This window comes from Pelecanus crispus, chromosome 3, assembly GCF_030463565.1.
Source record: "Pelecanus crispus isolate bPelCri1 chromosome 3, bPelCri1.pri, whole genome shotgun sequence".
NCBI lineage: Eukaryota > Metazoa > Chordata > Aves > Pelecaniformes > Pelecanidae > Pelecanus > Pelecanus crispus.
This window is the reverse complement of record NC_134645.1, coordinates 9661997-9677650: the sequence shown is the minus strand read 5'-3', so window position 1 is coordinate 9677650 and position 15654 is coordinate 9661997. Positions and strand designations below refer to the sequence as shown.

Here is a 15654-nt window from a genome sequence, read left to right as displayed (position 1 = left end):
GATTTTGACCTTTTCTAAATTTCTCCACAAGAATCTGCTCTAGGACCATTGTTTCCCTTCATTTAGGTCTCCAAAACAGTTGCTAGGGTGTCCTGTACTGCTGATTTGACCTGTATTTGAATTAAGAATCTTACAGGAGAAGGGAAAGGATCCATGGGTTGGTTACTTGAACTACTGATTGAAGTGGTTTTGTTTAGGTTTTTTCTTTTTCTTTTTTAACCTCCAGCAACATACTCAGTCCTTGGTTCAGTGCCTTAGTAATGTAAGAGAAACCTTATGCTTGCTGTGACTGAAATAAACATTATTATTTGACAGGGTCAGTTTACCTGATCAACCCTTAATATTTTTGTCTGACTGTATGTATCAAACTTCTAAGTCTTAACTTTGAAGCAGGAGTTGAAAGTCAAGTTAATGAAAAGCCTAGTGGCTCTCTGTGAAGGAGTAACTGCATCAGTGGACAAGGGAAAAGCAATGGATGTCATCTATCTGGACTACTGTAAAGCCTTCGACACAGTCCCCCACAACATCCTTCTCTCTAAATTGGGGAGATATGGATTTGATGGGTGGACTGTTAGGTGGATAAGGAATTGGTTGGATGGTCAAATCCAGAGGGTAGTGGTCAACGGCGTAATGGTCCAGATAGAGATCGGTGACAAGTGGTGTCCCTCAGGGGTCCGTACTGGGACCAGTGCTGTCTAATATTTTCATCAATGACATAAACAGTGAGATCGAGTGCACCCTCAGCAAGTTTGCAGATGACATCCAGCTGAGTGGTGCAGTTGACATGCCTGAGGGATGGGATGCCATCCAGAGGGACCTGGACAAGCTGGAGAGGTGGGCCTGTGTGAACCTCATGAGGTTCAACAAGGCCAAGTGCAAGGTCCTGCACCTGGGTTGGGGCAACCCCCCATATCAATACAGGCTGGGGGATGAAGGGATTGAGAGCAGCCCCGCGGAGGAGGACTTGGGGGTGCTGGTGGATGAAAAGTTGGACATGAGCCAACAACGTGCGCTTGCAGCCCAGAAAGCCAACTGAATCCTGGGCTGCATCAAAAGAAGCGTGGCCAGCAGGTCGAGGGAGGTGATTCTGCCCCTCTGCTCTGCTCTGGTGAGACCCCACCTGGAGTACTGCATCCAGCTCTGGAGCCCTCAGCACAAGAAAGACACGGACCTGCTGGAGCGGGTCCAGAGGAGGGCCACAAAAATGATCCGAGGGCTGGAGCACCTCTCCTGTGAGGCCAGGCTGAGAGAGTTGGGGTTGTTCAGCCTGGAGAAGAGCAGGCTGCGAGGAGACCTTATTGCGACCTTCCAATACTTAAAGGGGGCCTACAGGAAAGATGGGGAGAATCTTTTTAATAAGGCCTGTTGTGACAGGACAAGGAATAACGGATTTAAACTAAAGAAGAATAGATTTAGACTAGACATTAGAAAGAAGTTTTTTACAATCAGGGTGGTCAAGTACTGGAACAGGTTGCCCAGAGAGGTGGTGGAGGCCCCATCCCTGGAAACATTCAAGGTCGGGTTGGAGGGGGCTCTGAGCAACCTGATCTGGTTAAAGCTGTCCCTGCTCACTGCAGGGGGGTTGACCTCTAAAGGTCCCTTCCAACCCAAAGCATTCTATGATTCTAATATCAGATCCTGCATGTAGACTGTTTCTGATGCAGACCGATGTTTCTGAGTGCAAGTAAACTTCAAAACTTTTAGAACTCAGTTTGTGGATATAATAAGGTACCTTATCCTTAAGAACTGCTATTCAGATCTCTTCAGTCTAAAAATTAAACTGGAGCTAAAGCTTCTCTTCAATTCTGCTTAATTATAGCTGTATCTGAGCTAATGAGCCTGAAGGTCTTTTGCCTTAGTATTGCTTATCACAAAGAAAACAGAGTCTTGCAGGGGAAGCAGGCTGGCAGACACTGCATCGTCATGTCCATTTAAGACATCCAGAGGAAGCTGGCTTCTGGCAGGCATTTCCTGTATCTCATGCAAGCTGACAGGATCGCTGAAGTCTGGTCTATCATTCTGAGGAAGGAAGACTCATGGCAAAAAGATACCCTGTTTGCTCAGCCTGCTTTCCTGATAATTGCTTTGTTGTTGCTGCTCATTTTTGCTTTCAGAGCTCACTAACCCAAAAATACCCTATGGCACAGGAAAATAGAAAGAAAACCCACACAACCAAACAACAGAAACTTGCCCAGCTTAGCAAATGAGGGATGCAACTGCCAATTTTTAATAAAACCAAAAAGTTTTACCAGTCTCTGACCTTGTCATTTTTCCCTGTGCCCAGTCAAGGGTACAGCTGCCCACCTATGCACGGTACTTTCTCTGGTAGATGATGCTAGCCAGTGTATTTGTGGAAGAGCTCTGGTGTTTGTACCAGACTATATCAATAGGGTCTCTAGCCTCATAGGGAGTTCTTTTGAAGATAGATCACAAGGGTTTGTAGGTGTCTCTGCTTCTTGGCTGAAATGGGAAGACTGGAAGTGTATGTCTGATGCCACCCTACCTACATTTCCTGCTATAAATGCTTTCATTTGCCTGAGACTGGTACTGGGAGTGACTCCAAACTGTTCTTCCTTTTAGTCAGGTTCTCAGGCATTTCTTGACATCAATAATTAGCTCTACATTCCAGGGTGAATGTGATCTAGTCCATTTTCAGACAAGGCCTGACAAGAAAAGCAGTACATTTCACAGACCTTTCCCTCTGATAAGCTCTTCACAAGGGATGAATTGGGGACTGGGGTTATTACAGGGATAGTTTTCAAAGACATTTGGTTTCCTAACTCATGGCAGTGCTTTTGAAAATCAAAGTAGGTACCTGAATGCCACCAGCACTCTGACCTTAGGAACTGTGCATGAGGTGATGACAGTTGTCACAACCCTTGAACTGAGTCAGGAAAGTTGCTAAGGTGAGAGCTACTGGAGTTGAGACAAGGTGGCGAGGACTACTGTAATACATGTCTGTATATGAGAAAAAAAAGAAGGTTAGTTTTACATGACTACAATTTCTAGAGATACTAAATAGATCTTGTCCAAGGGAATTCAGTATTACAAAGCAACTACAACTCTATCATAGATTATGAGGCCAGCCTAGTTACTCAGAAGGCATGGAAGGGAAGAGGCATGTATGCTGAACGCTAGCAGAAGAGAAGAGAGGGCAGGCCTAGTACAAGGAACTACTAATTGAAAAAGGAAAAATAGAAGAGCAGACCTTCATGTGCCATGCTTCCTCCACCTGTTTCCACCATCTAACTATTTAAATCACACTTCTGAAATCAGACTTCTGCGCACTCAGCAATTACTACATCAACATCAGTTTCTTTTTTACTTATAACATGAATTAGTCTTTTTTCATAGGCTAAAGCACAGCAAAATAAACTATTGGACTATATTTATAATTTTCAATTACAGTAAGACTTGTATGATACAATCTACTATCAAGATCCTTTTAGGTTCGTGTTTGACTTGCCACATCTTGCACTGAGCAGTTTTCCCTCCCCTGGAATGCTGACTACATGCTTACTACAGTTAGGTTTTCAGGATCGTTTATTAACCATGCACCCATAGAGACACCCATGTAGACATGGAGCTCCTTCTTCTATGGTTTAAAAGCAAACAGGACAAAGCAAACCACACTCACATACACTGAAAAAATAACACCCATGAGGACTGTAACTGCCCAACAAGCTTTCAACCACAGGTGTTACTTTTTATAATCAATAAACACCACATATGGAGGTAGTTGTGTCTTAATGTGTCTCTAGCAGTGTTTTTCAGGAGCTGTATGCTTTGTCTGTGGTGCAGCTTTCTTCTGGAAGGGTCAGGTCAGAATTATTTTGTTGCTAAATGTAGTTATTTTAGTGCTGTTCTTTGTAGTGTGCTGTATTTGCTTTTTATTTGAAAGAATAGTTAACAGAAAGTGTTAAAGGTCTACTGAAAAATGTATTTTTAGTAATAGAACAGTTTATTGAGGAATTATTAATCAAAGTTTGTTCATAAAGAGAAAAAAAAAGTTCAGGCCTCTGAAGTGTGATCTACTGTGTACTGCCAAATTTCTCTTTTAGACAAAGTTTTTATTTACATTTGTTCTTGCAATATTAGAGATAATTCTTTAGTGCAGTAATACTGCTTCTGTCTTTGTCTTAGAGGTTGCTTTATTACAAATGTTAAACACCAATTATATCCTCTTTTTTTTCCTAATTTGTTCTCAAATACTTCAGAAGTTATTTTAAGTTTACACAACTTGCTTCACAAGGCTCTGGATGAGCACTTTTTATTGTTTATAATGTGCCTCCATTTGTTCAGAGTTCAGGCTTGGGTAGCACTAAAACTAAGAATCCTGAAAACTTCCCTTAAAACCACCCTTTTTGGTGAGGGCCAGAAACATTTTAGTAGGGTGGGGTTTTGGGGGGTATTTTTTGGATTTTTTTGGTTTTGGGGTTTTGTTTTTTTTTTTTTTTCAGTTTGTACCTTTTAAAACTGTAGGAGACTATAGGAGGAACTTTAAAAAGCAAAATGAGTAGGTAACAGTCCTCTGCTGGTTGTTGGTAGCCGGTATGTCTGTGGGTGCCTTCAGTTGGTGTTTTAAAAAGTGCACCTTTTTTTGGCTTGTGAACTGTAGTCTTCTCATTGATGTATAGTGATTTTCCTGTGCTCAGTGTGAACTTCTGTGTGCAGTAGAAGACTTGAAGATGGGCTTCAAATTTCTGTCTCCCTTTGGGTTTCCTGCTGGCTAACAGGGGGATGTGTGCTCTAGCCTTTTCTTCTCACCAGCCACCTTTCTTGGAGGTGTTTTTGGGCTTGATAACTTTGGCAGCCTGAGAAAACTGCATGTGCCATGCAATAAATAGTGCCACGTTCTGAGCCTACCCAGTTGAGTAATTTTTAAGTAAATATGTTGAGTTTGTCCTAAAGTAAATAAAAGTGAATATATATGCTCTTATGCATTAATAATATGCCATAATATGCAAGAGGTTCTTTTCAAAAGCATTTTGATTCATGAAATCAAATGTAAGGCTGTTTGCACAGCCTCTGGTTTGAAGGATTGCTTTCAGGTTATACAATTAAGTAATTGCATAGTTATATTATTTAGCCTGTAAGGTGAACATTTCTCGGTGTATAAAGTGTCAGATCAAGACACAGGATGAAAATCTCAGTCCTGTGACCAATGTTGACAGTGAGTCAGGGGTCTTTCTCTTGCTTTCTAACCCTTTCTCTGCTACCCAGGAGTGGGGTTCCTGAGTATTTCTCTCATATCTTTCTGTGTTACTTGTGTGACACTAAGGAACGCAAAAACGACTTAAAAAGAAAATGGTTGAGGCAGAAAGTGGTGTTCTGAGCAGTGAAGCGCTGGTGCCTTTCCAGATGACTTTGCCTGCCCGCCCCACGTGGCTCAGCTGCTCGAGGGAGCCTTGTTGCAATGTGGAGCCTTTGCAAAGCTCCTACCTGGCTTCAGCAGTTGCTGGATTGGAGCCTGAAAGAGGAGAGTGTCTTTTGCCGGCTCTGTGGAAGTCGCTTTGGTATGAGAATGAGACTTAGTCCTGGCCAATCTGCAAAATGAATGTGGCGAGGAGCTGCTATCTGTATCTGTGAGTTGGTTTTGTTGTGTGGGATGATGATATAACTGAAGTCTTAACCTGCTGCATGAAGAATAATTTGAATGTGGTTACTTCATCACCTTTTGAAGGTATTTTAGGAACTGCTTTACCTCTTAAAATGGCAGATTGGTGATCTGCAAGCCAGGCAAACAAAAAACACCCTTGAAGATCTCTGACTGAAAACAAGGTGGTTCTTTTGTTGTTAGTTGTGAGGCTTCTTGAAATAGAGTGTCTCATTTGGCTTCAAAATAAGTATTTTTTTTTTTCCAGGATTAGAACAGAACTTCCTGCTTTGCATTTAGAACCAAAACTGGCTTTCCACGCTTTGTTTCTGGTTCTTGTAGATTGCTTTTTTTTTTTCCCTTTCAGTTTGATTGAAGGGTGAGTAAAACTGTGTATGAAAGCTGAGGAAAATGCCGCTTTTCATATTTCGTTGGACTTCCATTGCAAGTGTAACAGGGTATAGTAAAACTCTTCACCTTCCCTGCATAGACTCTGCCTTTTTTTAAGATTGCAACGTGTTTCCCTCTCTTTCTCCATCCCATTAAAAGATGACTGAGAATGAGGGAGGAAAGGAATCAAAGGCAAATGCTGATGAAACTGATGGATTTTTGCTTCCAACAGTTGAAAGGGAGGGAAATTATGTTAGTATTTTTTTTTAAATTTACCTTCAGTATGTCTTTCACCACAATAAACCAGAGTGATCAAGGGAGAGGACGAGGAACTGGGGACTAGTTTGTTTTTAAAAAAAAAAAAAAAAAAAAAAAAAAAATTCAAAACTAGACACCCCAATCTTTCTCGTCCTCAAACCTAGATACTAAAAGGGCATTGAGAACTTTCTTCTTAGAGTATTGCCATTAGCCCCTTTCTCCTTATCAAATATATTAGAACAACCTATTGCAGACTGATAGAGTATCAATTATAGAAATCAATGTATAATCAGTCTTTTAATGTACCTGCTTCCACATCACAAGGAAAAGTCTGAAAATCCTTTCTTAAGCACCCAGGTATATCAAAACAAAAACAAGAAACTATCTCTTTTGTCCTTCATTGCTTCTGCTATGTGTGTATGTAGGTGTCCTGCTTTGAAGAGTTAAGTTGCTGTGTGTCTCCCTAGTATGTGATGGTGAAAGTACAGTAACAAAATCAACATGCATGCATGAGATATTTTTGAATAATAGGAAGAGTTGTTCATACCAGATTTTTAATGCTCCTATGCAGTATTCTGATTAATAAAAGGAAATATTTCATTATTCTGGTATACAAGTGTAAAATAAGGTTGGGGTTTTTCTTAACTTAACGTTTTTACTTAAAGGAAGGCTTTTTTTCCCCAAGTTACATCTTCAATTTCCTCTTTCTCTTCTTCCCTCCACCCCACCTCCTTCTTCTTAAAGCTATTTTGACCTAAACTTTCTAATCTAAAAAGAGAGCTTGTGGCTCTGCTTTGTAGGCCTCATAGAGTGGAACTCAGATACATAAACAGAAATGCCTAGTGGCATTTCAGATGTGCTACAACATACCACATGGTCTTTAGTGACTCCTCTAGAACAGGAAAAACTTCCTCTCATCTCCTCGTACCTACGGGTTGTGTATAGATAGTTACTTTATGGGTATTGAGTGCTGTTATAGTCTCCCTAGTTAAGCATTTGAAGAGCCCCCAGCATTATTATCTCTAAGTACATGTATTGATAAGAGTTGCACGTTAGAATGACTTTAAAGAGCAGCATAATTTAGTGATAAAATTGTCTACAGACTAGTGATGTTCAAAAATAAAGGTGCATTAGAAAAGCTGATTAGTTTGGTCAGCCACAGTAGATGAAACTTTCTGTTATTTGCTATACTGTCAATGGCTATATACTGTATCTTGCAAAACCTAGGTGTTAGGATTTCCTAGCTGAACTTGTACAGTACTCTTGTTCTTTAGCATTGTGACAGGATAATAGTGGAAGTTATTGAAAATATTCCCTCAATTGAAGAGATGAGTAAAGTTCTTATGGGGTATTGTCATACTTCATTTATTAGCTAGCTGTAAGATACTGCTACTGCAAAAGATACTTTGCCTTTCTTAACTTTTCTTTTTTTCCCCTGCTAGGGTTAAAGGCTTAAGGTGTCTGGTTGGTTGGTTTGTTTGAAGTTTTCCCTCTGTTCCAAATTTGCTCAACCTATACCTTCAATTCAGCCTTCAAGTTGAATCCTCCAATAGGTAGCTGGTAGCATCTTGTGGTCTTTTGTATTTGGTGTTCTGAGATCATAAGATGTTTAAAAGCAATATTTAGTGCTATGATTAATACATTATCTCATGGCTAATGGTGTCCTGTGGTGTCTGGAGAAGTCTTTGTGTAGAGCTTCAAGTGTCTGGAATCTCAGGAAAAAAACCCAGCCTGTGCAGCCAACACTCCCGTATTGGCAAGCAGCAGTTTCTTTCCCTGTTAAGATTTTTAAGGACCGTGCATTAAAACCAGCGCATGCTGTTCTAATAATCTTTTTAAATGCGAATCAAAAAAAGCTAATGTTGTACCTGATTTGCATGCGCTAGCAGACCGCTTTTTATTCCCTCCCTGGCTTTGTAAACCCACGGTTGCTGGACACGGGTGGCGGTGATGGACAGGACGATTCTGAGGAGTTGGAGGTGGCTGCAGGCAACTGTCCCAGTACATAGAACTGTCCTTTCGGGTTTCATCTGGGTAGGTCCCCCAGGACCTCTGAGTTGCTGTCCATCACCTCTCTCCTTCCCCCTCTTCTACCCACAGTTGTAGCGTGGGTTTTTTTGGTTTACCAGAATAGTAGAAGTGGGTCTAGCCCTTAGCGCTGAGGCCTAGAAGAAAAAACCCCACACCACCAACCACCAATTTTTAGCATTGTTGGGCTGATCAGAAGCTGCTGCCGTCTCAGAGTTAAAAAACAACCACAAAGTGTCAGGATGATCTTGGGAACCTGATATGCCTCTACCCAAGTTATTTTATCTCCAAATGAACCCCCCCCCACCCCCCAAAATGCTCCCATCTGTATGCCTTTATTATCTGTCAGGTCTTGCAGGCTGAAGCAGCTGATCCCGGTCCTGATCCCAACTGTTCTGTCTTCCATTGGGATAACTCTGTTACTTGGGACCTTCCGGAGATGAACAGGACAAAGACATGAAGTGTTAGTGCCTGCCTATCAGGAGAAAAGTTTATCTTGAGAAAATCAGCTTTGAAATTTGAGTGGTCTAATGAAGGTGGTGATTAAACATCTTGTGCTTTCTTTTTCATTTAGTCTCACTCTTAATGGCAATGGTGCAAAGCCACATCCTGCACCATGATGAAATAAAGCCACACTGTCAGCTCCTCCCTTCAATAATGGAGCACTGCAATACCGAGTAGTCACAAAGAAGGTTCTAATACCACAGGCGGTTTTGGAAATGCAGAAATAAAATACTGACCTCAGGCTGAGCTTCAGTGTTGGGCATTTTGATGTCCAGCTCTGTGCAGCAGCTCGGGGCGTTTTGTGCAGCAGGGAAACTTTTTCTCATCGCAGAAGCCTGGCTGGTTTGAGTCCATGTTACCTATTTGGGGTATACGGGCAGAGGACATCCTATTTGCCGTGCACTACATAGGCTTCGCATGCTCTTGAGCAAAAGGTCTCTCTGTCTTAGGAGAGCTGGGTGGGCAGGAGGGCAAAGGGCGGGACGGCCATGTGGCTAACGGGATGCCTGCGCGATGGGTGCCTCGGGCACCTTTGCAGCTGACACCTTCTGAGTAGGAGGGTAGGAGTGGCATGTGAACCTAGTGGGAAGGTCAGTGGGGTTTGCTATAGTAGAACTTTCCACTTCCTCAGAAACTTGCGGGTAAGAGAGCTGGGCACTGGAACGGAAAAATGGTTTCACCAGTCACCTAGGTGTGAGGCTAGCTGGTGCGTGTCCTGGGGTGGTAGGTGGGTTTTATGTGTGTGGCCTTAGCTCCCGAGGACGCTCTCTGGGGAAGGATACCTACGCATTAGTGCTAATTTAGCCACAGGTATGGTCTTCCTGTTGCTGGCATTTCAGTGGGTTTTGCTCACAGGTAGGAGGGGAAAGAGATGAGCCCAAACCAGCTGGTGTAGGAGGTGCCGCTGTTTGGAGTCATGGACGCTGCTGGGGTGTCTTTAAAGGGAAGTGAGCACGCCCAGCCTGCCGCGGAGCTCGGAGGCTGAGTACGTGGTGAAGGGGCAGAGAGGAGTAGAACAGAAGACCAGAATTGATGTAACGAAATCTCCAGGGGGAATTAAAACCCTTAAAGGAGGGGCTCAGAGTCGGGAGAGGAAGCAAGCTTTGTTTTCATGAGAACTTGTACTTAAATACTTGGGGTTTTTTGGGTTTTTTTTTTTAGTAATAGATTTTTCATGAGAAACTTACACTGCTGCTACTCCAGGTTTAAAGATCCAGGCCTTGTCTAATTGCATAGCTGAGTGTTTAATTCCTTGTGTGTTTAAAGAGGCACAGCCACCTGATCTGGACAGAGGCAGAGGCATGACAGATACTGGTGATTCCTACACTCATATGAGAATGGGGAAAAGCTACAGCTGAGCACACAGCGAACAACTCTGTGTCAGGATTTATTCCAGAATAATTATTCATTTAAAAATTGTAGCCTGAGATAAATATATGAGAACTGACAGCTGAGGGGCAGGAAAGGAGCAGAAAGAGGGGATAGATGTCTGGGAGTTAGAGACTGGATGTAACAGGAGGAGGTTGGGTGAAGGACTAGATTGCATTATTGTGCACTTTTCCTGTCTTATGATTAATAAATTGGGCATGCCTGATGTGATGAGAATGCTAGTATTATTTTCTTCTTTATTAATTTATATGCACTTTTTTCCACTTCTAGCTCTCTTAAAGTCAGGGTAAAAGATACTGTGAGCAGGGAGTGAGGCAGCACCTTCAGTGGAAAAACTGTTGTGCTTGGGTGTGGCTTCTTTTTTTAATGTGAGATTACTAGATATAGTATTAGAGCAGAATAGCTAGTAATAAAGGAAGCAGCATTTGCAATTCATTGAGGTTTGTGCTACGCCCACTGTACTTAGCAATCCTCTTTACCATGAGTTACACTTAGCAGGGTGATAGTGGAAGCTTCAGTGAATTTTGGGTACTGCATCCATTTTGGCTAATGTAGTCATCCCACAAGAAGAGCGTCAACTCTTTTGGCAGTGAAGAGAGACGTTACACATCTTTATAAAACCTGGTGCAACAGAGTCCTGATCTGGGACTAACACTTACGTATAAGGAATAAATTACAAAAGATGCTTATGAAACATTATCCAGTCATTGCATCATGTCACACAATGTTGTTGATGAGAGAGCTGTCTCAATTAGATATGCTACTCGTGATTTAGAAAAGGTATTGGTGCTTATGAACTGAAAACCTGTTCTAACAGGGAAAATGTAGGAGGCTGAGGGCACTGGATCAGTTTTGATGAAATCTGTTGAATGCTCCAAACTAGAAAAGGGATCAGGTAACATACTGTTCTTGGAAGCATGTTGGAACTACCAGTTTCACCTGGCTGTTTTGTTTCCTCCTTGGTCTGTAGATATGGGCACCTACAACAAACAGCCTGTGTGCCCAGACACTTGCAATAAAGGGCAGTAAAAAATACTAGATATTTTCACCATATATTCTGCAATGGTTAAATAACTGTGAGAAAATAAAAATGTGTAAGTTGGAAGTAAGTTTAAACTAATGGTTTGTTTAACCACCAGCACCATCGAACAAAAAACGCTACTGGATCTTAACCCAGAGGACCGTGGTCTGTATTTCTGGAGCAGAACTGCTCTACTGCTCCATCTAGTGTTATTGCCCCCCCCCCCCCTCGCCCTTAAAGGTAAGGGTTGAACCTCATTTAAGTAAATTCTGTATCTAACAGAAGCCTGATCTAGTGCCATTGAACCTCATGGTCAGGACAGGACACTTCTGTCCTTATGTTGCCAGAAGGTCCTCTGCCAAAGTCCCCAGTAATTGATTAGAAATCACTTCATATTAACTAAGTTTCATAAGCATGGTAGAAATTTTCTTATAGAAAATTGGTCCCAAATTGGTGACTGAATTTTGTAGGAATACCTCAAGCAATAGGGACCTTCCCAGCATTTTCCCCCTTACTTTACTCTTTAGTGCAAAGTAGGCAGGGAAAGGTGATATTCAAACAGAATTGTAATAAATTGATTTTGTGGTCACTTTTATGTTGAGTAATGTGACAGGCATCTCCTCTTTTACTAGCAGCAGTTTTTAAAGTCAGTGCCAAAAATTGGTGTTGGTAAAGCAGGGTCTGTGTGATGGGAGATCATCATACAGGAAAAAAATGAGTTTCTGAATGTGTTTCAGCCTGACTACAAAAATATATGAAGTTGTGCTATCTCGTACAGTTATCTGAGTTTTGTTTAAAGTAGAAAATTTTGCTCTACTCCTCATCATGCAAATGACTAAAATGCATAGCTAATGGCAGACAGACTGTTAGTTACGTGGCTGCTTCAGTCCTGCCCGTTGCCTGCATCTGTGAGTCCTAATCCAGAAATCCCACAGCTGGGCAGTTCGATAACCCTAACCCTAGGTTAGGAGGTGTCTGCCAATACCTCCGTGGGTGCAGGATCAGAGAAGATCCTCGTGAGGGCTCTGTCCCTTGAGATGGGCACTGGGGATATTCAGCTGATCCTGAGGTGACTGCCTTGTCCTCTTCTTTCCAATGTCTGGCTTTGTCCCTTCCCCAGCCTTCCTTTGTGGGCTCTCATGTTATGCTGCTGATATGATACACTTCAAGTCAAACACGCTTCTCTTTTAAAATAATCTCTTCCAAAATAAAAAGTGCAAATTGAAAGTACAATCAACATCTTTTTGACAATACAGCAGAACATTAAATTTACAAATATAAAATTAGAACTAAATATTTAGTCTTATTTAGAATTTTACAGAAAATCGGATAAAGTGCAAATAAAAAAAAGACTTAACTTTTTTTTTAAAAGCTATCTTCATAAGTTTGCAAACACAACTGATTTTTGAATGGCAAAATATTTACAGTTTGGCAGTCTGTGAGTTGTTGATAGAAGGCTCTTGACTTGCAAGAACCAGCACTGGTTTCTCATCTCTCAAGTTCTGCTTCCAGGATTTCTCCCCATGTGTCAACATCCATCGGATACATGCTTTTCTCTGGCAAGCTGTTTTGTGAAGGAATGTTGCTGTATTTCCCACTCAGCCATTCTTGCTTCACTTTGCTTTTCCAGTAGTTTCTCAGTAACGTGATCTGATGGAAAAACAGACAGCTCAAATCTTGGAAATGAACTGATTCAAGCTGCATTCAATACAAGTAAGTTTTGCATTGGAAGAGTAATGCTAGAAAGAGGATGTGGAATGGGTCTTTGGGTATCTAGACGCTAAGCCCAGGAAGGTGCACTTGCTGCCAAGGAGCAGACCTTGGTCTACTTCCAACTCCTCTGTTCTAAGTTGGGTGGAGAATCACTTCCTGCCTCAATTATTTCAGGGTCAAGATGAGAACCCTAAACCAGGAATTCATCTTTGTCCTTACCCCTTAAAAGAGGTGCCTTTCACTTTCCCTTCCTATTTAAGTTATTTGTGAGCTTTAACTCTTGTTTGGGCTCTTAATGCAGGCTGGCTGGGTTCTTCTCTTCAGCCATCCTTTTAGTGCAAGAAAATGCTGACTTGGTGTGTTTGTTGCTTCTACTTCAAAACCCCTCCGGATAAAAGAGAACCAGTGCAGGGAGTTCTGGAAATTCCTGTGCAAGAGTAGTAAGATCTGTACATTCAAAGGGCAACCACTGCCTGCCCATGGCTTTGCCTCATACCAAAACAACTCTACTGAAATGTGAGAGTCCAGAACTGTGGGGTTTTTTTTGGTTTGTAGTGGGGTTTTGTTTGGTTGGTTGGGGTTTTTTTTGCTGCTGCTTCTCTTTTCAACCCTCTACTGCCCCCCTGCTCTCAAGCACACCAGCTAAAATGAGGTGGGAATCACCCTCTAGCTGCTGCAGAGTAGTAACTGTGCAACCACTTCTTTCCTGATCTACCTCAGCTTGCAGGCTGGACTTGACAGTGATAGCTCTTCCAGCATGTTCAGCTCCTAACTCCTCAGAGCAGTGGTAACTGGGAGCGTGCGTGAGGAGAGTTTCAGAACAGCTTCTCGGAACTCCTGCTTGTTTCCTCTTCTCTACCCTGATTTTTTTTTTCTCCTGGATGCATGTTGCTCAAGGCTTATTGAGGCAGAGCTGCCCAGGATGAATTTCTGGGAAGTCATCCCTTGCCAGCAGAACTACTCCCACAAAATACAACCAGAAAGCACACGCTGCCTAGCGGGGGTACATTATCTTCTCCCCCCCAGCCCTGTCTACTGGGATGTGGGCGTTCTTCGCGTTAGGGCCGTGCAGTTGATAATGATGAACGTCAGCGCTGAGGCCGCGCAGGGCAGCGTGAGGACGAAACGGGGTGTGGCGGGCCGGCCAGATGTGGTCCTGGGTAGGAAACGGGACAGCCTTGCTTTTGTCTCTCTCTGCATTTAACCAGATGTCCAGCTGTTGGTGTGCGCTACCCAGCCACGCTGTCATTACAGCCTGACGCGATGTAATTTCTTTACATATTTCTAGTACCAATCCCAGAAGCCTCGACGCTGCCAACATCACGTCACTGCCGTTAAATTTACCTTCCAGGAATACCCATGTCCTCGATCGCAGTCGATCTCCCGCTGGCAGACAGCCCTCGCACTCAAGCAGTGGTGCCTCCATAAGCCGTCATTGCTCTCGATGACGCGGTGCCAGCCCTTGCACGTCACGGCCGCGTGACACAGGCTCTCAACGTCCAGGTCGCTGAAAATCCGAGAGCTGACCTCCGGCGGGAGGAGAGCCACGAAGTCGGCCGGGCCCCCTCCTCCTCCTCCTCGCCCCCTGTCCCGGCCGGCAGGGAGGGGCGCGGCTCCCCCGGCGGCAGAGCGCTCCCGCTGCATCGCGGCGGGGCGGGGCGGGGGTGCCCTCCGTCACCGCGGCCGCTCCGCCTCCGGGCGGCCGCAGCCAGCAGCACCCGGGGCCGCTTCTCCGCCTGCCGGCATGTCCCGGCCTGTCACGCCGCGGCGGGAGGAGCGGGCCGCCGGGGGGGGTTTCAGGGCGAACCTTTCGCTTTTTCGGGCCCGCGGAGGCGGCGTGGCGCTGCCGCTGACGGAGGCGGGTGACGTAGCGGCTCGACGTCATCACGCGGCGTCCGCGCGCCGGCGGCGCCTCCTGCCGGGCTTCGCCCCGTCCCCGCGGCGCCGGCAGCCCCTGAGGTAAGGCCGGCCCCGGCCCCAAGAGGCAGAGCCGCGGGCGCCGAGTTCATGGCGGCTCCCCTTGCTTGCTGGCTGCGGCCTCGGCCCCCGGCCCCCCGTGAGGGGAAGGGGGAGCTCCCGGCGCTGCGCTGCGAGGGGCCCGGCCTCGCCCCCCGTGAGGGGAAGGGGGAGCTCCCGGCGCTGCGCTGCGAGGGGCCCGGCCCCGGCCCCCGTGAGGGGAAGGGGGAGCTCCTGGCGCTGCGAGGGGCCTGGCCTCGCCCCCCCGGCCCCCGTGAGGGGAAGGAGGAGCTTGCTGCGCTGCGAGGGGCCCGGCCTCGCCCCCCGTGAGGGGAAGGGGGAGCTCCCGGCGCTGCGCTCCGAGGGGCCCGGCCTCGCCCCCCGTGAGGGGAAGGGGGAGCTCCCGGCGCTGCCGCAGGCCGCTCCCCGCCACCCGTGTGCTGCAGGTGCCGCCCCCCGTGTTCCCCCCCACCCGCGGTCAGGGTGGTTTTGTGGCTGGATCCGCTGTGTTGAGAGGGGCACAAACGGCAGCCCCGGGTCCGGGGTGGTTGCGCCGCCGGCTCCATCTCGGGTGGAAGGGTGGGGGGGAGCCCGTGCAGAACCGAAATCTCTCGAGAAGCACCTGGAGGGGCCTGTTTGGGAAGGTGGGGGGCGGGGCAGAGCGGGGCCTCTTGTGTTTCTGTTCACGACGAAATGAAAAGTTCAGCTGGTCGGCGTGTGCCTCCTGTGTGATGCAGAAAGCGGTGGAAGGGACAACAGTGACTCCCGAGCGGTGCTGTGCAGCGGGTACAGCAGTAAT

General features: G+C 45.3%; 1 protein-coding gene across 1 annotated transcript; it reads right to left on the bottom strand.

Annotated features, from left to right (window-relative positions):
* Positions 1-12377: 12377 nt before the first annotated feature.
* FBXO48 (F-box protein 48) lies at positions 12378-14543 on the bottom strand. The gene is made up of 2 exons (XM_009489749.2): positions 14244-14543; positions 12378-12836 (listed from the first exon to the last, which is right to left on the bottom strand). Exons 1-2 carry the CDS (start codon positions 14541-14543, stop codon positions 12675-12677), a joined length of 462 nt encoding a protein of 153 aa, XP_009488024.2. The 3' UTR covers positions 12378-12674.
* Between the last annotated feature and the right edge of the window lie 1111 nt (positions 14544-15654).